This window comes from Ptychodera flava, chromosome 7, assembly GCF_041260155.1.
Source record: "Ptychodera flava strain L36383 chromosome 7, AS_Pfla_20210202, whole genome shotgun sequence".
NCBI classification, from domain to species: domain Eukaryota; kingdom Metazoa; phylum Hemichordata; class Enteropneusta; family Ptychoderidae; genus Ptychodera; species Ptychodera flava.
Genome location: NC_091934.1, coordinates 47,215,435 through 47,240,585, shown reverse-complemented (window position 1 = coordinate 47,240,585; position 25,151 = coordinate 47,215,435). Strand labels below are relative to the sequence as shown.

Below are 25,151 nucleotides of genomic sequence, written 5' to 3'. Positions count from 1 at the left end.
TAAGCATCTTTACTGAAGCTTACCAGGCTACTCTCGTTAAACAAGGTTTAATAAAATAAATAAAATAAAATACATCACCTCAGATAAAGATTGTGCATAATCAGACAACAAACCTTTGCTAAAATATACAACAGTTAAATTTTCCCAATTAAATTGATTTGATTTTGCAATTCCCTCTAAAGGCACACATCAGACAACTTCCTGAAGCCTTAGGAAACATTTCTGATTACCAACTATAGTTGTGATTGTCACGTTATGAATCCATGCATTGCTAGGATTGTCCCCGCTACCCCCAGCAAAGACCACCTTTACAAATTATATTTCTGTGCCAATGGCCAATCTGATCACAGCCCATCAAGAATAACACTCGGACAGAAAGTAGCATTCAGTTGCATTCACTATCAACAAAACAAAAACTAAACAAAAAGAGTTAAAGTTTCTGTGAAGTTTATTAGGTTATTATTAATTTGTTCTGTGTATCTGTCAATTGTAGTGTTACAGTGCTTATATCATTAATTCATTATCCTGGGTCAAAGGTCACCCACCACTGGCATAAAATGTTTCTGAAGAGCACCTCATATGTAAGAAGTGCTGGAGGTGAAAATAAAACCATGGAACAAAAAAAGAAAGTTAGGTGGAAATGAGACCTGGCGTTATATGAAAGCACCAATTTGAGATAATTGTATTTGTGAACAGCACTTTTCACATTAAAACAAAAAAAAAGAAAAACACTACAGTGCAATACACATCAGACAGCATTTCATGATTCTGTATCTATGTTTGAAAAACTACATATCTCATGTTCAATGTCAAATGTTTTGGCAAAAGATTTCATCATATTCACACATCCACACGACTACTGAGTCTGTTATTTTACAACGGAGCTAACATTTCTTTGCCTTCTCCATTGCAAAGGGATTACATCTCAATCATTTACACAGACACACATCCAATCATCATTGTGTTTGTTCCTGTTCTTGGCTTCTTTTCTCCTGTTGTTTCTGTTTCATCCACTGTTGGATCTTCTGCTTTAACTCTGGCACTGTGTGAGAGACCGAACAGACATGAGACAATGTACTTTTTCATGCATTATTATATCTTGAAATGCTGGTTACTGATCAAACTGTAAACTGGGCTGTTATGTTTTTAACCCTTATCCACCGGGTGAGAAGCCATTTACAAAATGTTATATCCATCATCCATACACAATCATGGAATGAGGAGTGAAGTGTCTTACTCAATGGCACAACACCATCTACTGTAGAAGTGATAGTGGCATAGCAGTTTTAAAATACAAAGGCACACAAGATGTCGTCTGGCAAGTAGATTGAACACTTCAAAAAATGAAAACCATGTGGGGAGAAAAAGATATGATGAATTGGGACACTTACTTGAAACTAACTCTTCTGAAGTAAGAGGCTGTCTATTGAATGGATCTGTGGATGAATTCAATAAATGTCTTTCAATGATTGGTCTGTCCATCACAGATCCAGATGGTGGCAATAAAACTGGATCTGTCATTAATGTATCCATCAGAGGATCTGAAAGAAAGTAAACAGAAAATTGGCATAAAAAATTTGTAGACTCTAATGCATTCTTTGTGAATATTGCCCAGTTAGTGTAAACAAGTGACCTAACAGCGATACAGCTCCACTGTGTTATGTAGAGAATACCTATTTGTGACATGTGTTAATGAAGAAGGTGGAAATCTTTGATAGCTAATTCAAGATAGCCTGACAGAAATGACAAAACTAGCAGCAAAAAAAACACCCCTCGGAACCTGTATGCCAAATATCAAAGCTATCAGAGGAGCACCTTGCTGGATTAAGCAGAAAAGTTTGCTGTCTATAAAGATAACACTTTTTGTGAATATACTTATTTTATCCCGCATTGTGTAAATGAAAAAGCTGGTTGTTCACAAGATCTGTAGGCTACAACTTCTTGTAGACTCACCCATGGCGACTTCTGTTCAACACTTTGGTGTAATACGGTATGTTAGCTGCCTTGCCATGACAATCTGACTGATGTTTATTGAGATTTTCACCAAGTTTACACTTTTGTTGCTCATAATTATTTTTTAGTAATGGTGTGTTAACTTCATTTGAACAAATTCTCATTTACAGTTGGGCATGTATCTGCCACCAATACAAAGATGAAACCTGTCAAGAGTTTTATTCACATTTATCTACTCTTGTATTTAGGTCAAAGTAATTAAATTCTTTGTTTTGCATCCCCACCCACTTAGGTTTTTCAGGTTTTCATGAAAAACACACACAGTGTATCTGAATAGGAAATTTTAGGACATGACTGCTTAGCTTTTCTGAACCAAAATTTTGTTACAATTTTTTATTTGCTGCAATCAAATTACATTGTGTTAATTTTCTCGTGTGTGTTTTTCAGCCGCTTAGACGCGTACCTTTTCCCATTTAGAGTGGACGCAAAACAAAGAATTTAATTAGTTTGGCCTTACTGTATTTCTCATCCAGTGTTATGTGAGTAAAAAATAGATAACTGAAATGTGTACTGATGGTCTCTTGTGTTTAAATTTATTGTCTGATTAGGGGTTTTCAGCTGTAATCTGAAGTGTGTCCGCCATAGGCCTAATTTCATAAATAAGGCAGCCATTTGTATAAGATAAAAACAGCATGCATTCTCTGCACACAATATGTATATACACGTCAGCAAAACCGTGAGGGTAACTAAAACTGGCTGTAAGAAACCCTATGTACCAAGTAGCTAGGTGGCCTCTGCAGCAATGTCTGCTGCCAAGTTTTGACAAAAAATGGCATTATATAACCAAATCTTAAGATGACTGAAGTGAAAAAGAAGAATGTTTGATAATAAATATAATCTTTGAAAAACTAACAAGAAAGAAATAGTATGTTACACATGTTAGAGTAGTATGTTATGCCCAAGATGGCCGATAACCAAGGAAGTTTTGCCAAAATATCTTTCATAAGAGTGGCCGTAATTGGCAGAGCATTATTATGTGACTGGTGTAAACTAATTACAATTAGTGTTATAATCCAGGCCGTTCATATTGTTTTATTTTTATTGTTGCATTTTCATGTATAGACAGGGTTCTTACATTTATTGTACAAATAACAAGTCATCGTTGATGACACAGTCCCCACTTGTTAATGGGTACTTTGATTACAGGTCCTCAGAGAGGATAGAGTCCTCTTCATTAGGTCTGTGATAAAAATACTTTTGAATAAATTCGCTTGATACATGTCTGAGTTATAGTTCAGGACATGAAAAAATCGTAATAAAATGGCCACATGGTGGCCATATTGGTTCGTATCACAAAACAAATCAATGTGCATATGTATGACATAGGTCAATGTCCTTGTACCAACTTTGATTAACATCGGTTGAGATATGCCTGAGTTATGGCTTTGTACATGAAAAAATCATAACAAAATGGCCGCACAGCAGCCATATTGGATCGTATCAAAAAACAAATTTACATGCATATGTATGACATTGGTCAATCTCCTTGTACCTACTTTCAATAAAATCGCTTGATACATGTCTGAGTTATGGTTCTGGACATGAAAAAACGTAATAAAATGGCCACACAGCGGCCATATCGGATCGTATTACAAAACAAATCAATGTGCATGTGTATGACATAGGTCAATGTCCTTGTACCAAGTTTGAATGAAATCGGTTGAGATATGCCTGAGTTATGGCTCTGTACATGAAAAAATCGTAACAAAATGGCCGCCTGGCGGCCATATTGGATCGTATCACAAAACAAATTGACGTGCATATGTATGACATAGGTCAATGTCCTTGTACCAAGTTTGAATAAAATCGGTTGAGATATGCCTGAGTTATGGCTCTGTACATGAAAAAATCGTAACAAAATGGCTGCATGGCGGCCATATTTGATCGTATCACCAAAAAAATTAGAGTGCATATCTATGACATTGGTCAATGTCCTTGTATCAACTTTGAATAAAATCAGTTGAAATGTGCCTGAGTTATTGCTCTGAATATGAAAAAATCGTAATAAAATGGCCGCCTGGCAGCCATATTGGATCGTATCACAAAACAAATCGATGTGCATCTGTATGACATATGAAGTAATCCTTGTACCAAGTTTGAATGAAATCGCTCCAGGCATCTCTGAGATATCTGCGTGAACGGACGGACGCACGGACGGACGCACGGACATGACCAAACCTATAAGTCCCCCCGGACGGTGTCCGTGGGGACTAATAAAAAACTACAAACAATGATTCTACTTCTTAGACAATGGTTGATACCAGCCTGAGGAACAGTACTCAGTGATTTTCTTACTTTTGAGAGTGTTATTTGTTTGCTGCAGGAGTGAGGTTCTAAATCATTCTTACGTTTTTGACTGGGAGAGTTAGATGTTGTCTTTGTTGGTGTAGTGTACCCCAACGTCATGTTAATAGTATAGCAATTCTTATAGAATTGGCAGTGGATATAATGTCATTAGTCCTAAATACATTTCAATGGGTGGACACCACTTTGAAGTGAGCATCAGTTAGATTTCTTAAAGCTACAGTATATGCAAAAAAGAACAACTCGGAGTATACACAAAGAAATACACGTATGACAAGGGTTTAAAGTGACGAAGATTCCATATTCACTTGATCAGTGACTAAAAGTAGCGGCAAATATTTTCATATCAGGTGTCAAAGATGCCCCACCATGAGCATCTACTTAGAATCTCTATGGTATAATTGATGTATGACCACACACAGTATGGTTGTTCATGTGCAAACTGCTCTCTGTTGCTGTGTCAAATTTGCTGCTGAACAGTCTGTGTGAATGAGAAAAACAATACCCCCAGAACATGCGAGTCGGCCAGGTAACAAACAACAGGCGGCCACCCTCAGATGGGTGGTAGACAAAAGCAGGTGGGCAGGCTGCCCATCTCAATCCCCCAATGGAGAACACTGAATACTTACATAATGACATTCAAGAGTTAAGATATGACAGAAAAATAAGCAAACACTAAAGACCCTAGAAGTGGAAATTACAACAATCATTGCAACTGGACTGCCACACAACTGATAAGAACAGGATTAAACTGCCTGCACTAATCACTTTCACTGTGTCACACAAATCTGGTTTGAAACAAGTTAAATTAGTTTAATGATTAGCCAAGCAGTTTAATTGTCGTTTGTATCAATCATCTGGTGGTCAAATTGCAATAATTTTTGTAAGCTATCAGAAAGCACTATTATATAACTAGAAAGCATTTGCAAGCAAAAGCGAAGTTCCAGAGACAAGAGCAGCGGAAGAAACAAGAGAATGTGTGACAAAGATAGGTGCAGAATGAAAGAGTGCTTTGGATTTTAATATTCAAGCACGTACCTATAGTTAGGGCTGATAGCAGTAAACACCATAATACAAATAAAAGCAAGGCAGTCCGGGGAATTACAGTACACAGATTACAAATGCCTACATGTACGGTAAAATCACAACAGATACATACGGGGGCGACAACGCACGGAAATGTATATCAGACGACATTCTCGCGAGCCAGAGCAATTATTTTCGTTCCGCTGACCTACGCGAAAATCAATCGCTTGACGGGTAGTGCTGAGTTGTTGCCGTAAAGAGGCGCGTGGTTTATGACGATGATCAGACGAGAGGAAACATCGGACCTAGGCCGTTGAAATTGAAAGCCGAGGCCACGTGCATTTTCATTTGATTATAATAAAAGCACAGACTAAAACAATTTTCATTGCTATGTCGCTGTTTTCACAAGATACTGACCGTTTGATCTTGGAAAGTTGAGTTGTTTTTACGTGCAGCCAACGCATGCCGGTGCAGTGACAGACAGTTCACTATGAATGCCTAGCTCTGCATGGCAGGGCTGTGTGTTACCGGCGTTAAACGGCCTCCCACCACAGCCCCGCAGACTGATATAGGAAAAGTAGCGTCAATGACACTGTAGCTCCCATCCTGGACTATTTAGTGTTTGTTCTCTGGTCAGATATTTGAACATGTGTGAAAGGGATAAAGTGCATGAAGTGAAAATACTTAAATGAAATGTACTGGAGACAGTTAAATATGTTTAATGTAATTATTCAGAATATAAAATGGAAAAAATACAGAATTAGATATATCGAATACTGTGATACAACCATTAACTCAACAAGTCATTTACAATGACATAGTCCCCACTTGTAATAGGAGTATTAGTCTTGATGGGGCAGGAAAATGTGGTCATTAAGAAGTATCACTGGAGTGTATATGTTGAGATCTATGGGCACATAGGTCTATGTCATTGTTCCCAATTTGAAACACATGAGGCATGTCTAAGTTATGGTTCTAAATCGGGAAAAAAGATCAGACCTCTAGCAGTATTGGCCAGCCAAGAAATACATATGCGCATTATAAATGAGGTACAAGATGTGACATCTTAAGGTCTAATATCCTATCAAAATTGGAGGGTATAGAACTTGTGGTTACTGAAATATGCATATATATGTATAATCAAGGTCAAAGGTCATCGAGGTCACATGACATTTTGAAAAAAAAAAATTATATTGCTAATTAATCCCTATATGCCAAAAAATCAGATCTCTAGCTCTATTCGCTTGCCCAGAATCAGATGTGTACATAATTAATGAGGTAAGCGTGTGTTGTCATAAGGTCTCCCATCCTACTAAATACAAAGGACATAGCACTTGTGGTTACTTATTTATTGACATAAACATATATTTTAGGTAAAAGGTCATCGAGGTCACATGACATTTGGTCAAAAAATTTCTCTCCTATAGTTATCCCTATATACCAAAAATCAGACATCCAGCTCTATTGGCTCGCTCAGAATGAGATATGTGCATAATTATTGAGGTACAGTATGTGGCGTCATAAGGTGTCCAATCATACCAAACATGAAGGGTGTAGCACTTGTGGTTACCGAGTTATGGACAAATATGTATATTTGAGGTCAAAGGTCACCGAGGTCACGTGACATTTTGTCAAAAAAATTGTATTGCTAAGTTATCCCTATATACCAAAAATCAGACCTCTAGCTCTATTGGCTCGCTCAAAATTAGATATGTGCATAATTAATGAGGTACAATATGTGGCGTCATAAGCTGTCCCATCATACCATACATGAAGGGTGTAGCACTTGTGGTTACTGAGTTATGGACAAATATGTATATTTGAGGTCAAAGGTCACCGAGGTCACATGACATTTTGTCAAAAAAATTGTATTGCTAAGTTATCCCTATATACCAAAAATCAGACCTCTAGCTCTATTGGCTCGCTCAAAATTAGATATGTGCATAATTAATGAGGTACAATATGTGGCGTCATAAGCTGTCCCATCATACCATATATGAAGGGTGGTAGCACTTGTGGTTACTGAGTTATGGACAAATATGTATATTTGAGATCAAAGGTCATCAAGGTCACATGACATTTTGTCAAAATATCCGAGATATCTGCGTGAACGGATGGACTCACAGATGGACGAACAGACGGACATGACCCAATCTATAAGCTCACTGGACTTCATCCGTACGTGGGGACTAAAAATTGTGTCACTGCATCCTTTTTGCAATATGAATACGATGAGAAACTAAATTTTTATTTTTCGTGGCCTTATACATGGGAGTCTATGGAGATCTGCCTTATACATGGGAGTCTATGGACGTGTAAACTAAAAATATGCAAATTTCACCACGATTTACCCAAATTTGGGAAAGGTCACTCCTATGCACTTCCATACCAAGTTTCAAATCAATCGGACTTGTGGTTTCAGAGCAGGAGATTTTTTGACCAAAAATGGGAGAAAATTACAAAAAAATTCATGAAAAATAGCAAGTCCAAGATACTGACCCAAGATGTGCACAATCATTTCATGTCAGCCCAAAGTACTTACATGCTAATTTTTCATGTAATCTGCTTAGTGGTTATTGAGTTTTTTCAATTTTGACTGTTTTTACATTTTTGCACTTAATTTGCATATTTTTGGCAATGATAACTTCATTTGAACAAAATCTCATCTACAGCCCATCATCCATGTACACACCAAATATCAAGATGAAATGTACAGCGGTTTTGGAGTTTTTGATGTTGACATACAGACATACAGACATACAGACATTTCCCTAGCCTATAAGAATAGCTTCCATTGCCATATATACATATGGCTATGGGAGCTAAAAACCGCTGGTGGCTCCTCAGAAATACAGCGGGCAGTTTCTCCGCCAAAACAGCCGATTTTGAATCCAAATTTTGCATTGATCTTCGTTTTCGAGCACACCCACCTCGCCTAGGTACACGATGTGCCCAGCCACGCTTTTAAACTTTCGGAAAGCCTACTTTTCTCTCTCTATGCGAGCATCGCGATCGTATCCGTCGCCATTGTTAATGTCATTCAGCCATGCGCATTCGGGCAAAACAGTATAGCCACGTACGGCGAGTATTTAGAGAAAAATAAAATCAAAAAGCAAAAATACCGCAATTATACGGTGTCGCTCACATTTGATCAGAATTGGTATATACCAGTATGGGTACCAAAGATCAACAATAAATGTTGTTTCTATCTGTTCAGTGCAGGAAAATTCTACGTTCAATGTTATGACAATGGATTCTGCACAGTACAACCAGAAAAACAACAAGAAATATTTAAACTAGAAAAACAAGTTGACAAAAGTTGGACACGCTGCTGCAGAGAAATAGATGTTTTGATCAAAAAAGGGCAAAAATTGTCCTAAAAACACAAATAATATTGAAATTTCACCACATTTTTTGCAAACAGCTTCTCAGCTTGTCAAAAGATGATCTGCAACATTTCGCGAAATCTATCAGCAATATAAATCACTGGGCCATATGTATGTTGTAGTTACAGCACGCAATCTTATTTGCGCTAGTGATATGGATGTACATTGTATCCTCAGACAGCATCGAACTAAAATAAATTATAAATCTGAAAATTTACTCAGAAAAAAAAATTAGCACAGCTTTTCTCATTTGGAAAAAATTTTATTTAGAAATTTACAATTGTAAAAAAATGTTCACAATTTCATTGTGACCACCCCCTCCCAAGATCTAATGGTCCGTCCCTTAGTTTGAGCAGGTCTGTCAATATGTAACAGTTCATAAACAATGACAGGAAATGACTCAAGCTCAGTGGAGTAGCATGTTGGCATGTCACAACTCCTACATTTGCAGAATTTCCCTTTTTCTTACCTCATTTGCACATTTTTGACACTGATGTGTTCATTTGAACAAATTCACATCTCAACCCCTACATCTACCTGTACACCAAATACTGAGACGGTAGCTTTGGCGGTATGGGAGCCTTTGTGTGTGACGGACATACATCCGCACATACCCACAAATATACAGACACAGACGCCACTCAGACTCATCATATAAGCTCTTTTTGGTATTTATATATAAAACCAAATATGAGCTAACAAAAAACAAAGCGAAAGAAAGCTAGAATTATTGATAGCTGAACGCAATATGATAGTTGAGCAATGCAAAATAAAAAATAAATAAATAAACAAACAAGAAATGCCCATAAAACCCGTCCGAGATGAGCGATGACGTCATAAGCGTGTCGCAATGCATTCTGGGTAATTAAGATAAAATTTGTGTATAGCATGTTTTATGGTAGTAATACCGGAAATAGAGAAAGAAAGAAAGAAAGAAAGAAAGAAGGAAAGTGAGCAAAAACTAACAGTTCCAGAGCTGGTCTCTGGAACTAACAAGACTCCTCAGGCTAGTCAAACAATGTTCTGCATGATCTAAATACTTACCTTTAAATTCATCTGGTGCATCTTCAAAGTCAATGTCTCTCTTCATATTGCTGATCACAATCTCTTCTACCAAGTTGGCTAGATCACGGAACTTTTTGATTTCAGATTCTGCTTTGATAACAGCCCTAGTCATCACACTCACTGCATCATCAAATACTTCTTTACGATAGGAACGCTGTAATAAACAACAGAACATCACTCTAAGACATTTGAACTTTGACACATCATATGCTTTAATCTATCATGACCATTGACCTATAACCCAAAACTTGGTACAGATTCTGTTTATCAACATTTTGTAACAATCAGGGATGAAAAACTAACACATTTTTAAATTTTATGATAACACACATAATCAATTATTATTTTTCATGAACAATAATACTTGTTTTATTGTAGTTTAAATGGGTCGGGTTGGAAACTGTGAGTGGGATGGTCCCGGGAGGAGGCCACCGGTAATTGTTAATCATGTTTGGCTTCAACCTTAGAGTGTTCACATGCTGATAGCCTTCATCCACAAAGCTATTGTTCCCACCAACGAGTTGCAACAATGACAGACAAAGTACAAAGTTTTGGCGCTTGGTGCGACACAGCAGGTCTAACGGAGGAAACACAAGATGTGCTAACTTCACAAGGCATCCCATCGACCAATGTCCTGAAGTGCCTCACCAACCAATACATCATCAGACTTATAACCTGCCTATTGGCTAATGCGGACTGCTCCACCAGGCATGGATCAACTTAGATGCAAAACCAGCCAAACAACAGGCACCACTAGAACTACCTGTACATGGAACAGAAACATCAGGGGTGACTACAAAGTCCATTGCCAAAGATGCAGACCTGAACCAACTCCTTGAAGCGTTAAGCAACAATGCGATAAAAGACATTGTATCAGACCAGCGAACCACTGCCCAGAATCCAGCAAAGGATAAGTGTAAACTGTTACTGATTGCGGACTATATAGCCACAATTTGGTTCATTGGACCTATTGACAAGAAAGAGCTCGCAGCTGAAGGGAACATGAAGTTATTTTAGCAGACCATCAAGCATAGACCGAGCCCGACCAAGTCCCTTCTGCATTGGATATCAGCCAATGCCCACATCTTAAAGACACTAACCATGGCCTGTCTACAAAGGACACATTAGCATACCTCAATCAAACAATCAATATCAGAGATTACATACAATCTTTTACCATGTCATCAGTTTTATTGTATGATCATGAGTAAAACAAGAAACAGGCAACAGACTCAATCACATGGGGATCCCTGGACCTCCATTTATCACTGTATCACCTTGATAAACGACAAACTATTCACCAGGCGAACAGAATTACTTCCAAGAAAAACACTACGAATGATGCCATGTGCTGCAGCTTTGTCACACAAGAAACACAACACTGTTTTGAATTTCAAAAACAAGCCAGCTGCAAACCCCATTTCCTGCCATGTTGCACATGTGTGCATACCGGTAGAGGACGGCTGCCGCCAAGACAATCCACAATACAACCACAATTCACTACTCAACCAAGTATTGGGTGGTCAAGCCTAGCACAAGGTAGCTAGCCCTCTGACTGATTGCCTGGTAAAATGGGAAAACAAACTCAAATACAACATTGATCACGACTACATATTAAATGGCATAAATTAAAGCTTCAACATCATCGACCCTAGCACCCCTTTCAAAGAGTGGAACATTTTGTAACAATCAAGGGTGAAAAACTAACAAATTTTCAAGTTTTTCTGATAACAAACATAATCAATCATTATTTTTTCTAATTTTTTTGTATTAGAGGCATTATTTGTCCTGATATTTTAAACAATATGATGTAAATTGGTCTCCTAGCATTCCTTTTGTATTGTATTATATACACACTCTAGTTTCATATGTGAGATTAACACTGCAAATAATACAACAACCTACCTCATCAGCTGCTATGGCTTCTGCAAACTTTCTGCAATCAAGATGAAGGTAAATGTCGGTCAGCTGATTGAGCAACTTCTTGGGTTCAAAACCATATTTCTCTTTATTTTCCACTTTCAAATCATTGCACTTTTTTCCACATAGTTGTTGAAGGTTAAAGTTCAACATGGCTGCCAGACGACTGGCAAGTTCCTGAAAGGAAAATGAAATTAAGTCAACAAACGTTGTGTCTGTGAATAATCATAATGTTCAGTAAAAAAATAGTTATGCCTGGTCAATAATCAGTGTGTTCTCTGCATGTTCATTGTAAGGAGTACTTTCTGCCCCATTCATCAAAATTAGGCCCAGGGGCAGACTTGACATTTTAGGGGCAGTCACTTTCGATGTTGATTTTGCCTTCCTAGGAAGTGCTTCCTCAATATCATTACGATATTCATCCAGTTCAGTTGCATTGTCTATGTTCCATGCAGCACCCATATTAACATCGACATCATGTTTGTCAACTTGTGATGAGCTCAGCTGCTTCTGTCAATATGTCACCAACAGATTTCCCCAACTCTGACTTTGATGTATTTGTTCCCTTGGACACAATTTGGTCCCAATTTCGGGGTTTAAATCCACGGAAATACGTGACCAATTAAATAATAGTGTTGCATTGCAATGACATCAATCGTACGTGTCCCTACACAATGCTATAGCTGGAATTGTCCATAATTGACAGACAGAAGTTGTGTTGACGGAAGTTGGAAGTTGACGGACAGAAGTTGCTTTCACATTGTTTTCAACTCAAATAGCTTCTATAAATAGACGACAAGCTAAAAATATTTCAAGCAACAAAAAAATTCAAATAATAAAGTTCATTCAATTATGATTTGAGTAAATATGTAAAAGAACACTTGTAGAAGCCTGCAAACTGAATTTCAAATCAATTCAGTAAACAATTTCTGAACTAAAAAATAATAGCTAAAAACTGAGAAAAGCCAAGAAAATTCACAAAATATCCAACATTAAAAATTTTCCTACAAAACTTTTAAGATTAATATAACACACTGTAACAAGACTAGATATTAAATTTAGAGAAATCTGACCTCTGATTTCTGAGTTCTAGGCTTTTAACCATTTTCAATTTTTTTCAAACTCGCTTGCATATTTTGGGGACTTCAACTTTCATTTGAACAACAAGAGATATCATGGCCATGATGCATGCTGACAGTAAATACAAAAGCAATATGCACAGCAGTTGGACAGTGTATGCAGGGGACACAATTCTTTTATCAAATTTTAAGAAACACATTTATTTTTTCAAACACTGTTCACTGTATGGATTTAAAATTTGGTTTGCAGTTCCCAACATATATTGTCATACATATGTATTTAACTCACAATGAAATAGCTATTGAAAAAAATGTTTAGAAATATTTTGTCACTTTTGGTGAAAACAATTTTTTTACAAGAACCATGCAGCTTTGAAATTTGGTGTGAGTTCCTAAGAATGGTATTACTAATATTTATGTTCAAGTTATCAAAATTAAATCTTTATATGATTTTCTTACTTTAGGTAATAGAGAATCTTAATGAAATTTGAATAATAACATTGTGATCATGAGCACTTGGTATGGTTAACTGTATTTGGTGATGTTGAAATCTCACCATGTACCTGGTGAATGGGTAAAATGTGATTCTGGTTTCAGTATCACTAATCAATTGTTTATGAGAAATCAAGAACATATTTCATGTGTGCTTGAGAAAGAATATATGGGAATATAGAAACTATTGGGCAAAAATCACATCTCAAAATTATTCACAGAAGACAAAAATCTAATTAACCCTTTTCCTGTCAAGTCCATATTTCACCACCAGGTCAAGACGGTTAAAATTAATGAAACACAACATATTCCATATGGTGTATTTTAACATAATACTGTACATTTGAAAGCTGTTGAAAACAAATACTGTAAACTTGATTTTTTTGGACTAAAGATGCTATAATAGGGAGGCCCATATGGATATATTTAAGTAAATTTAGAAAAGTTTGAGTTTTCAAATGCTTATAAAATTTGAACAAATCCATGCAAAACGCTGAAATTTGCTAAAGTGTAGTTCTTTGTACTTGTGAGCAGGAACAAAAACTCATAAACGATGAATACCTGTTAGATTTGTCAAAATAATGGGGTAAAAATAATGATTGTTGCTATTTTTACCTATGGAAAACATCAAATATGGATGAAAAATAGCATTTATATAAATATTCATCTTAGAAATGTGAAACTTTCAAGCAAGATATGTTTTAGGTTGAAAAGATTATACCTTGCCTTGATTTCACATATTATACCTAATTATGCAAATTTATGCACATTTTGTCTTCTAAGAATTACATTATTTTAACAAAAAATGCATATTTCAGGTATGCTTGCTCTGGAAAATAAACTACAAAATTTAGTTTTGTTGAATATATAATGTTGCATACTGTACATAGACAAAAATAGTAAATGTTTTTAATCACTTGAAGTGAAAACGGATGATTAAATTGGGTCCAAAAAGTCGAAAATGTCAATTTTCTACATATATTTCAGATCCAATTGAAGGTAAAGCAAAGTTTTGACAACTATAGATTTCTCAAATTACTGTACAGAATCTTGATATTCACAAGATATATTGCAAATTGTTTCTATGAAATTGACAATATACACCAATATCAAGTTGATTAAAGCTTTTGAGTTCAAGGCGTTTTACAATTTTCACCTTTTTCAACCTCATTTTGGGGCCATCACTTTCATTTGAAGAATGGGAGCTCTCCATCTCATGATGCACTACCATACCAAATATCACAGTGATATACTCAATGGCTCGAGACAACAAGCAGAGGGCAGCTTATTAATAACCTTTCAACTGCCAAAGTCAATTTTCGTCGCTTTCATAAAATATAACCCAGAAAATATTTTTAAGATCCAGATGATTTTTTTTCAGATTTCATCCAAAATTTTGATCAAAACCTGTGGCCAATAAAAAGAAATGTCTGTTTGCTGCAAAATTATCAAAAAATTTACAGAAAAATTCAGGAAAACTGGCAAAATGTTGCACTAAAATTTTGGTGGGAAAAATTATGGCACTCAAAGGGACAAACAAACAAACAAACAGTACAGCTTTTTCTACACATCAGATAACCTCCCCTTTTCCACACATACATGTGAAATGGGAGTTAATAATCATGATGGCCAGTCAATTATTTAATATTAATTCGACACAAACCATCAATGATCACCTTATATGGCCAATAACCATAATGACAAGTCAATAAGCAGATGTCTAGTCGATAATCCCATGCGGGGTCAATAACCAAACTGCCTAGTCAGTAACTACTTGCTCAGTCAATCAATAATCACAATTTCTGATCATTAATCATTAAACCTTTGATCAAAGAGATTAGAAATGAGCCCCCAAAAGTGGTAGATCAGAATTGTAAAATTTGAGAGTCAGACTATCTATCTCTGAAGTGCATTCTACCATAACACTACCGTAATACTTACTGGTCTCAAGAAAGGTTCTTGAATTGTCCTTGTAAGGTAATGAAACATGTCCAATGTTTCACCAGCCAATGTCAAGTACGATCTGACTTGTCTTTCATCTGTCGACAACTGTTGTCTCTTTTCTTGTTGTTCATCCTGGAATTGAAAATGTCAGAAGATTTTCACAACACTTTCAGCCAAACAGCTTGTTTGGTTACCAAACATTTTATTTTCATTCAAGAAGTTTCAAATAAAACTGAAATGAGGTTGTTATGTTATACACTGTAAAATTTACTAAACAAAAGACAGTTAGTCTGTTTTTTTTAATATTTTTTAATGCACATATTGTTTATTTTTGTTGTATCTCGACACTGTGTGAGAAGAGTCTTTTGCTCAACAATCTATCAAGTTTAAATAAATAGTAATAATAACAATAATAATAATAAATATTTTCTGACGTACAGTTGATGGACCATAACTGGTGCTTTCTAGAATTCTAGCCACAGATTTGTCAGAGTCATTCACATTTTACAGTTACAATACTTTTTCATGGTAGTTTGATAAAATTACAAAATCGCATAATTCCAACAATAAGATTAGATAAGAATACCTCTAAACATCCTTTAAGACATAAACTGGTGTACTATGGTCAGATTGATTGCATGTGCAAGATTCAGATAAGCATACATGTATATCACAGGATATAGTTACTACATTTACCAGTATTCCAATGCATACCTGTGTCATCCGTTTCCATTCCTCTTTTTTCATGATTTCTTGAACTTCATGAATTCTCTTAAGGCAGTCCAGACTCTCATCCAACAGGAATGTTGTGTCGTTCATCAGCATGTTGACAAACCGAACAAAGTCCTTCCCAGAACTGTGAATCGATTTAACAAAGTAGGAGATCGCTTAGCTGACACTAGAGGGCGCTACTTCAAAATCGGCATTCCCAACACATTTGTGAATAGTAAGTCAACCAATCAATCAGAACAAGAAGTTATGTGATGTTTAATGATTTAATCACATTGCATAACCAGGAGAACAGCTGGGTTTTCATTTACTTCAAAAATTTTCGACAGTTGTGTATTTTCTGGTATCTTGATGTTGATTCTAACATTAAGGAGCCAGTATGAAAAAGGCATGGCCTCATTGGGTAAGTTTTTGTTAAGGGTTATACATGGTAAGTTAACTGGCATTTCCAAGTCACGTGACACGAGTCTCCTCAGTACATCAATCCTTGTCAAGGACAACAGAAATGATGAAGGAGTTTCAAGACTATTTACTTGAGTACCATAATCTTAGCAAAAACCACTGTTATGTGATTTGTTTGAAAGTTCTTGGAAGAATGCGGCATTGCCCCTTCATTCATACGTCTACTTTCATCCAGGGATGAACTGAATGAAAACTGAACAAATGAAATCCAGATTTATGTTAGTGTTTGGAAATCCATCCATTCAATCTGAAATATCAGTATTGTCAAAATATTCATGGCTTGGCTTGAAGGTGCTCTCTATGCTCTTGCCTGAGGGCACTCTCTATGCTCCCGAGCAAGATCTTTCAATCTGCATCACCATGTGCCCTAGACCCAGGGTTCCATAGGGGCGGAGTTCGAGGCCGTGTTTTTTAACTGTGACGCTTCTATAGCATCTCACACTGCCGCCATGGTGCCACCCATAGAAGAATGGTGATGTGCCCTCTATGAAACCAAGCACTGACCAATAAATAGACTTACTTGCTTTCTGTAACAATTGCCTGTCTGTGAAGGGGCATATTCCAAAGTGATTTGAATATGACACTGATGTGATATCGAATACTAAATTTGTCATAGAATTCATTGCTACTGCCAGTGGATTCAACATCTGTAAATGAAGCAAAAGAAACGTTACCATGGATACTGTTTTCTGATCTCCATGCCAAAGTGCTATGATGTGTAAAGCAATTACAAACCCTTGCTTTGAATAAACAAGTCATCATTGATGACACAGTCCCCACTTGTTAATGGGTACTTTGATTACAGGTCCTCAGAGAGGATAGAGTCGTCTTCATTAGGTCTGTGATAAAAATACTTTGATACAGATGGTACTCAATGGCCAAGAATGAGTTCCATGGTGATGAAAACATAAAACCAATGTAGGCCACTATCCTAAAGGTCATTAAATGAGTCAACTGGGAATTAGTTGACAGGATGTTGCAAAACATTTTTTCATACTATCCTAACACGTCATGTCTGAGTTATGGCTCAGTACATGAGAAAATCGTAACAAAATGGCTGCCATGCAGAGATATTTGATCTTACTGTTTAAAATATCAACAAGTATATGTATGACATAAGTCAATGTCCAGATACAAACTTTGAATAAAATCAGTTGAGACTTGCCAGAGTTATGGCTCTCGACATGAAAAAAACCATAACAAAATTGCCACCATGTGGCCATATTGGACCATATCGAGAAACAAATCGACGCACATATGTATACTATAAGTCAATGTCTTTGTACCAACTTTGAATAAATTTGCTTGATACATGTCTGAGTTATGGTTTAGGACATGGAAAATCGTTAAAAAATGGCCACATTGGATCGTATCACAAAACAAATCAATGTGCATATGTATGACATAGGTCAATGTCCTTGTACCAACTTTGAATAAAATCAGTTGAGATATGCCTGAATTATGGCTCTATACACGAAAAAATCGTAACAAAATGGCCACACAGCAGCCATATTGGATCATATCACAAAACAAATTGACGTGAATATGTATAACATTGATCAATGTCCTTGTACCAACTTTGAATAAAATCGGTTCAAACATGTCTGAGTTATGGCGCTGTACATGTAAAAATTGTAATAAATTGGACATCTGGCGGCCATATTGGATCGTATCACAAAACAAATCGACATGCATATATATGACATAGATCAATGTCCTTGTACCAAGTTTGAATAAAATCAGTGAGATATGTCTGAGTTATGGCTCTGTACATGAAAAAATCGTAACAAAAGGCCACCTGGCGGCCATATTGGATCGTATCACAAAACAAATTGACGTGCATATCTATGACATTAGTCAATGTCCTTGTACCAAGTTTGAATAAAATCGGTTGAGATATGTCTGAGTTATGGCTCTGTACATGAAAAAAATCGAAATAAAATGGCCGCCTGGCGGCCATATTGAATTGTATCACACAACAAATCAACGTGAATATGCATGACATAGGTCAATGTCCTTATACAAAGTTTGAAAAAAAAAAGCAGTTGAGATATGCCTGAGTTATGGCTCTGTACATGAAAAAATCGTAACAAAATGGCCGCCTGGCGGCCATATTGGATCGTATCAGTAAACAAATTGATGTGCATCTGTATGACATTTGAAGTAATCCTTGTACCAAGTTTGAATGAAATCGCTCCAGGCAGAGATATCTGCGTGAACGGACTGACGCACGCACGCACAGACGGACGCACGCACGCACGCACGGACATGACCAAACCTATAAGACCCCCCGGACGGTGTCCGTGGGGACTAATAACACAATTAAACCTTCCAAAACAATAGGATTGTTCTATAACAAAGGAGTGACTGGGGTTTATACCAACACAGGAACAAAGAACTGATAAACAAGATATCAGAATGGCATTGCATGATTTACTGAATCCCTAATGAATCTGTAGCACATTTAACCCCCTTAGCAAGGCACTTTGATTTGGCCTTATTGCTATGTATGGAGTGGTTGAACCAACTATAAAGATCAAGTGGTGCATAGATCTAATAGGCTGTTGAAGATTTTTAAAAAAGACCAACTTTAATTGAACAGATCATCTCATGAAAATAACAAGTGGTTTCATATATACATTCTTCCTAGGAAAGATACAATTTGATAAATGAGAAGAAATTGAATGTACTACATATTCAGTGAAAGACTAGCCAATGTAAGTGTACTACATATTGAGTGAGAGACTAACCTGTGTAAAATCTCATTAGTGCTTAAGCTAGGTGAATTGACTAACCTGTGTAAAATCTCATCAGTGCTGGAGCTAGGTGAATTGACTAACCTGTGTAAAATCTCATCAGAGCTGGAGCTAGGTGAATTGACTAACCTGTGTAAAATCTCATTAGTGCTGGAGCTAGGTGAATTGACTAACCTGTGTAAAATCTCATCAGTGCTAAAGCTAGGTGAATTGACTAACCTGTGTAAAATCTCATCAGAGCTGGAGCTAGGTGAATTGACTAACCTGTGTAAAATCTCATTAGTGCTAAAGCTAGGTGAATTGACTAACCTGTGTAAAATCTCATTAGTGCTGACGCTAGGTGAATTGACTAACCTATGTAAAATCTCATTAGAGCTGGAGCTAGGTGAATTGACTAACCTGTGTAAAATCTCATCAGAGCTGGAGCTAGGTGAATTGCCCCTAAGGGCTGATTGACAATCATATCATGAACATGACGAGTTCTGTCTTGGATTGCTGGATTCACTACAAACAAAAGCTGTAATTAAAACAGAAAAAAGACGAGGAAAAGATGAGGCCCTATTCATGCAGTCCGTTATGACAAATCCTTTATTTACGATAAACAAGCATCATAAAAGGCATTAACTTTCAATAATATTATTATTCGAAATAAATTCTCAGGGCACTGCCTTACCAAATAATTCAAAATACATTCTCAGGGAACTGACTTACCTAATAATTCAGAATACATTCTCAGGGAACTGACTTACCAAATGATTCAAAATACATTCTCAGGGCGCCGATTTGCCCAATAATTCATTAAGTATCAGCTGAATCTTATAGTAAATTGGCACAACCTATTTCTCCCTTACCGATTGCAGTTCACGCATGTAACGCCAAATTTAGGGAAAGTTAGTAAAACACTTGATGAACTGTCTTGGACAATTTCCATTTGATGTGTTGTCTAGCCAATCCCGATCAACAGTCTAAACACTATCAAACTTGTTTATCTTTGAAACATCAAAATTGCTCTTAACAGAGTTCATTGTCCTGAATTTTGTAACTTGTATTATTTTCTTAAATGCTGTCAGTTGAAAACAGACATTCTGCAAAATCCAACTTGCATAATAACGGAACATTACTTACCTCAACAAACTTTGCCACGAGATATGGATTGCTGAGATAGTTTGGAGAGCACACAATGAGCACTATGAATAACACAATATCTGGCAGATAGGTATCATCTAATACTTGAGGCATGTGACTGAAAGACAAGAGAGCAAAAATTAGACTTAACACTTAGAGTGATATACTGGTTGTCACACAGCCAAACAGATATAAACATTGTTATACTGTTAGATATTTATCACCTAATACTTGAGGCATGTGACTGAAAGACAAGAGAGCAAAAACTAGACTTAACACTTAGAGTGATATACTGGTTGTCACACGGCCAAACAGATATAAACATTGTTATACTGTTAGATATGTATCACCTAATACTTGAGGCATGTGACTGAAAGACAAGAGAGCAAAAATTAGACTTAACACTTAGAGTGATATACTGGTTGTCACACAGCCAAACAGATATAAACATTGTTATACTGTTAGATATGTATCACCTAATACTTGAGGCATGTGACTGAAAGACAAAAGAAGCAACACTAGATTTAAAACATAGAGTAATATAGGACAGCATTATAAATGATTTAATTATCACACAAAAGCATACATGATGTCACGGTGAAACTTACTGAAGAATAAAGAGTAAAAACTCTGCAATATCTTCTGCATAATAGTCAGGAAGTGTGGCGAACTCCATCGGTACTTCTTGTGGTAGAGGAAGTGTACTGTAAATAACAATAATAAGATAAACAGATTTAGAATACACTGTAGTGACAGATATTTACTGTAAATAAACAACAATAAGGTAAACAGATTTAGAATACACTGTAGTGGCAGATATTTACTGTAAATAAACAACAATAAGGTAAACAGATTTAAAATACACTGTAGTGGCAGATATTTACTGTAAATAAACAACAATAAGGTAAACAGATTTAGAATACACTGCGGTAGAGGAAGTGTTCCGTAAAAAACAACAAATATAAAGACAGATCTAGGTATCATATGATAGTACAAACCACAATATACAGTGGGTAGTTCAGATGGTGACAAATTCTGCAATGGATACAGATGAGTCATTTTGTCATCAAGCTGTACTTCTTTAACTGTGTGCATTTCTCTGGACACTCAATTAATATTCAAGTTCACAGCACTGAAGGTCAAGTTCATAGAACAAAAAAGAGGTTCTTACATTTCCTGTCCTGTCTGCTTTGTCATTACATTTGTTAAGAATTTGACAACACTACCATAAAATGTCAGACTTCTTCTCATGAGTGATTCGTCAAGTAGTCCAGCGTCTGAACACATCTTAGAGCGCAGCAATTTCTGTAATTGATCAGCCAAAATGTCATTAACACGTTTTAACGACATTTTGACACTCACACCCATCACACTACTATTTAAAATATTATAACTATCAACTTACCCAATCATAGTTTAGTAAGCTCATCATATTTTCAATGATGGTAAAGCACAAATCATACAACCAATCATTACAAAGTAAGTTTGCCATGAATCCAATCACATTTAAATACTGTACATCATAGCCAATCATATTCAAGTACATTCTTAGCAACCAATCACATGCAAGTAGAGTCATGACAGTCAATTACAATCAAGAAAACTCTTGGCCAATCATATTTATGCACATATACATGTAATTCACTACACTCAGCAACCAATGACCAGCAAGTTACATTACTGTACCTTCTGTTGTGACCTCCATTTTTCTATGAGTTGTCTGTTTCTTTTATCTGTGCTGGTGTATCTCCAGGTGGATTCCTGAGATTGTAATTCTTCAATCATTCGTCCTAACTCTCGAAGTGCTCGCAATCGTCTGCTGTAATGCCTGGTACAAGGCAACAATGCCAGATGATGACAATGTAAAGTCAAGTAATAACATTCCGTGGTAAATTTGGGATCTGTCCAAATTGACGGATCTTCATCTGGAAAAATAAAGGAGACAAAATAGCACAATTATACAATGTAGAAACACAATTATTCCAATCAAAACTCTTTGATGTGTAGTTATTAGATACCGTATTCCTCCAATTCTAAAACCCCGCCCATTTATAACACCCCCCAGGATTATTTTATCGATTCGTAATTGGTCGTTAGTTCGTTTAGAATGCGCCCGGGGGGTACACCCAAATTCTTACTGGAACAATACTATCATAGAGCCATTGTCATGTAATGAGACAAGGATATCCGCCACACCTACGTCGCTAATCAAAGTCACAAACAAGTGCCAAAGTGAAGTATCAAACCTCAAAACAAGCACACTATTGTTTGGTGTTGGAACATGTCAATCAGGAATGGTTCTATCGTTCCTGGCGATACAATTCCACGTGGATTTTGCTACGTAAATGAACATTAAAAGAGTTGGATTTTTGAGGGTCTCGATCTAGTACAATGCCGTCTTTTCATCACTGTCATTTTGCTGACGTCAAAATAAGCAGATTTTGAACATCTTGATCAAGTACGAATCGAATATGTTAATGCCATTTGGCTACCATAACATGAAAATTACGATAGTCGGGTTTTTGAACGTGTCGATCAAGTACGATTCGCTCATTTCACATGGTGAAAAAATTGTTCCTTTCCACGGGTATCGCGAATGCGCTCGACGGAACTGAAGACAACATAATTTCCGAGAAGATTCCGGTACTCGATGACGACTCATCAAATGAAGCCCTGGGACTCGTGTTTGATGACGAGGGGGAAGATGACGGTATAGACTTCGATGGGTTTGACTTCGATGAAGAGGGCAATTGTATCGACAAACGCGACATCTGAAGTTTCTTCCGCGCATGAACTGAAAATACTTTGAATTGTTCTTTATGTTTTATCAATTTTGTACATTTTTTTCTCATGTTATAAATATATTTATTGCTTGAACGGCATTTCTTGCTTGTGTGTGTCCTTTTACCTGAACTAGTCCCGGCAATGAGTAGAACAATACCGGTAGTGTAACAGATTTTCAAGATTATGCATGCTTTCGAAGTCTTGCGAGGGAAAAATACCCAACTTCAAAAACGGCCCTATACACTTACAGTTAGAACAAAAACGTGCATGTTTGTACCATTCCGAACAGATGATCATAAATGACTGAATTCCACATCAAGAGACATTTCGTTCATCGATACAAATAAAAAAAAAGCTTCAGTTTTATTGCCAAAAATTCAATTCATCAAATTGTAAGCATATTGGCGTAGCAATCTTTCATCTAGGCCAGCCGGCCGATGCTTCAACATATCAGTTCAAGCCTAGCGCCTGCCTTTTCGTAAGATCACATTTCGTTTCGAGATACAATTAGACTTTTTGAAACTACCGTAGGAGCAAAATAATAACTCACAACGTGTAATTGATCGTTTATTTTAGGAGTACGCTAATTGAAAATCGTAACTAGAAAACATCAGACGTACACTGTGCACCACACTGTATGCATGTACCGGTAATGAACAGAATTTTACCCAGACCTCATACACTGACACCTTTGACCTATTGCGTGAATTGACCAATCACTGCCAGCGGAACTTTAGGGACTTTCCCTTTACTCCTTGTCTGACCTTTGCGGCCATGCTATGCATTGCTATGGGGAGCTAGCTACTGCTGGAGCGTACTTGTTGCAACGAAGTATCGTGGTGATTATCTATAAATAAAATATGAAGATTTATTGCTATCGTATTTTTTAGCAAAAGAGGGTATGGCAAATACGCTAAATTTCAAAACTTGTCAATCTCCATTAATTTATACCGTACAGATTCGACTGTCAGTATCGACGCAGAATGGCCATGAGTCGATATCACAAAGTATACGTTGTCTGCAGCGCTCACGTGAATAAAAAAACATTGGCATAAAATTTGCATACCATTGCATTAATTAGCATAAATTAACTACGACGTTCGATGTTGCGGTGACATCCGTTTATACAACCCCAACATGTTTTCCGTCACCTTTGGTTCTGAAAAGGGGGTTTTAGAATTGGAGGGATACGGTAAAACTGACAGAAGAAAAGGAGGATTTGAGGATTTTTAGTTGAATTGATCAAAGTTCCATGTGACTCACACAGACCTCTTTGGTGTGTTTGTTCAAGATTTATTGTTTTAGAGAGCATAAGATTAGTGTACATAACTGCACAATTTGCCTATTACAACCTTCAATCTGGCAAGAAATGATGACCTCTACTGCTATTCTGAACTAAAATGTGGATTTTTCAATGACAGTACCATGACCTGACCTTCTGATCCTTGGGTCAAAAGGTCAGGTGAGAGTACCAGTCAATTGGCGAATCTGAAGCATACTGTATTATGACAAAACAATACCCTACTCGTCCGAGTATAAGCCTCCGGTTCGGCAACACTAAACAGCTGTAAAACTAGGGGAGGGAATGAAAATAAACAATGGCTGCCGTGAGTGAGACTATTCTATTTAGGCGACGGGGGTGAGCAGGGTCAAAGAATCAAGAGAGTAGTGGGAAAACGTGTCATTTTCCTTACGATGCTGTCAAGGAAACTCCAGTTTCTCATTGTTTTAACATCTTTTAATAGTTTCTTTATTATCTAAAAGTAATTTTACCAAGTTAAATGACCAAATATACTTCTTAACCTTTCTGTATTTGAGTTACACTAGGGTAGGGGCTTATACACCGATGTAATGCATTTTCTAAAATCCTCTGAAATCAGTAGGGGGGCTTATACACGAGCAGGGGCTTATACTTGGACGAGTGCGGTAATAAAGAACCTATCGCTATATTGTATGCTGAAATAGATGTCAATATTCAAGTTTTGTTTTAAAGTATATATTGCCTCAAATCTGAACTCTGTAAATTTTGTTCAAATTTTCTGCACAGAACTTTTAAGCCATTCTCT

General features: G+C 36.7%; 1 protein-coding gene across 2 annotated transcripts in view; it reads right to left on the bottom strand.

Moving 5' to 3' along the window:
- Window positions 1-430: 430 nt before the first annotated feature.
- Window positions 431-25,151, bottom strand: part of LOC139137741 (ubiquitin conjugation factor E4 B-like) — a 51,031-nt gene continuing 26,310 nt past the window's right edge. For both annotated transcript variants that reach the window (XM_070706004.1, XM_070706005.1), the window contains exons 17-28: window positions 21,988-22,226; window positions 21,473-21,606; window positions 20,910-21,005; window positions 20,302-20,419; window positions 19,576-19,693; window positions 16,941-17,067; window positions 15,944-16,085; window positions 15,227-15,361; window positions 11,700-11,891; window positions 9,774-9,948; window positions 1,392-1,541; window positions 431-1,042 (exon numbers count right to left, since the gene is read on the bottom strand). In XM_070706004.1, the coding sequence (XP_070562105.1) occupies window positions 957-1,042; window positions 1,392-1,541; window positions 9,774-9,948; window positions 11,700-11,891; window positions 15,227-15,361; window positions 15,944-16,085; window positions 16,941-17,067; window positions 19,576-19,693; window positions 20,302-20,419; window positions 20,910-21,005; window positions 21,473-21,606; window positions 21,988-22,226 (1,712 nt within the window). In that variant the 3' untranslated portion in view covers window positions 431-956. The remainder of the gene's footprint in view (window positions 1,043-1,391; window positions 1,542-9,773; window positions 9,949-11,699; window positions 11,892-15,226; window positions 15,362-15,943; window positions 16,086-16,940; window positions 17,068-19,575; window positions 19,694-20,301; window positions 20,420-20,909; window positions 21,006-21,472; window positions 21,607-21,987; window positions 22,227-25,151) is intronic.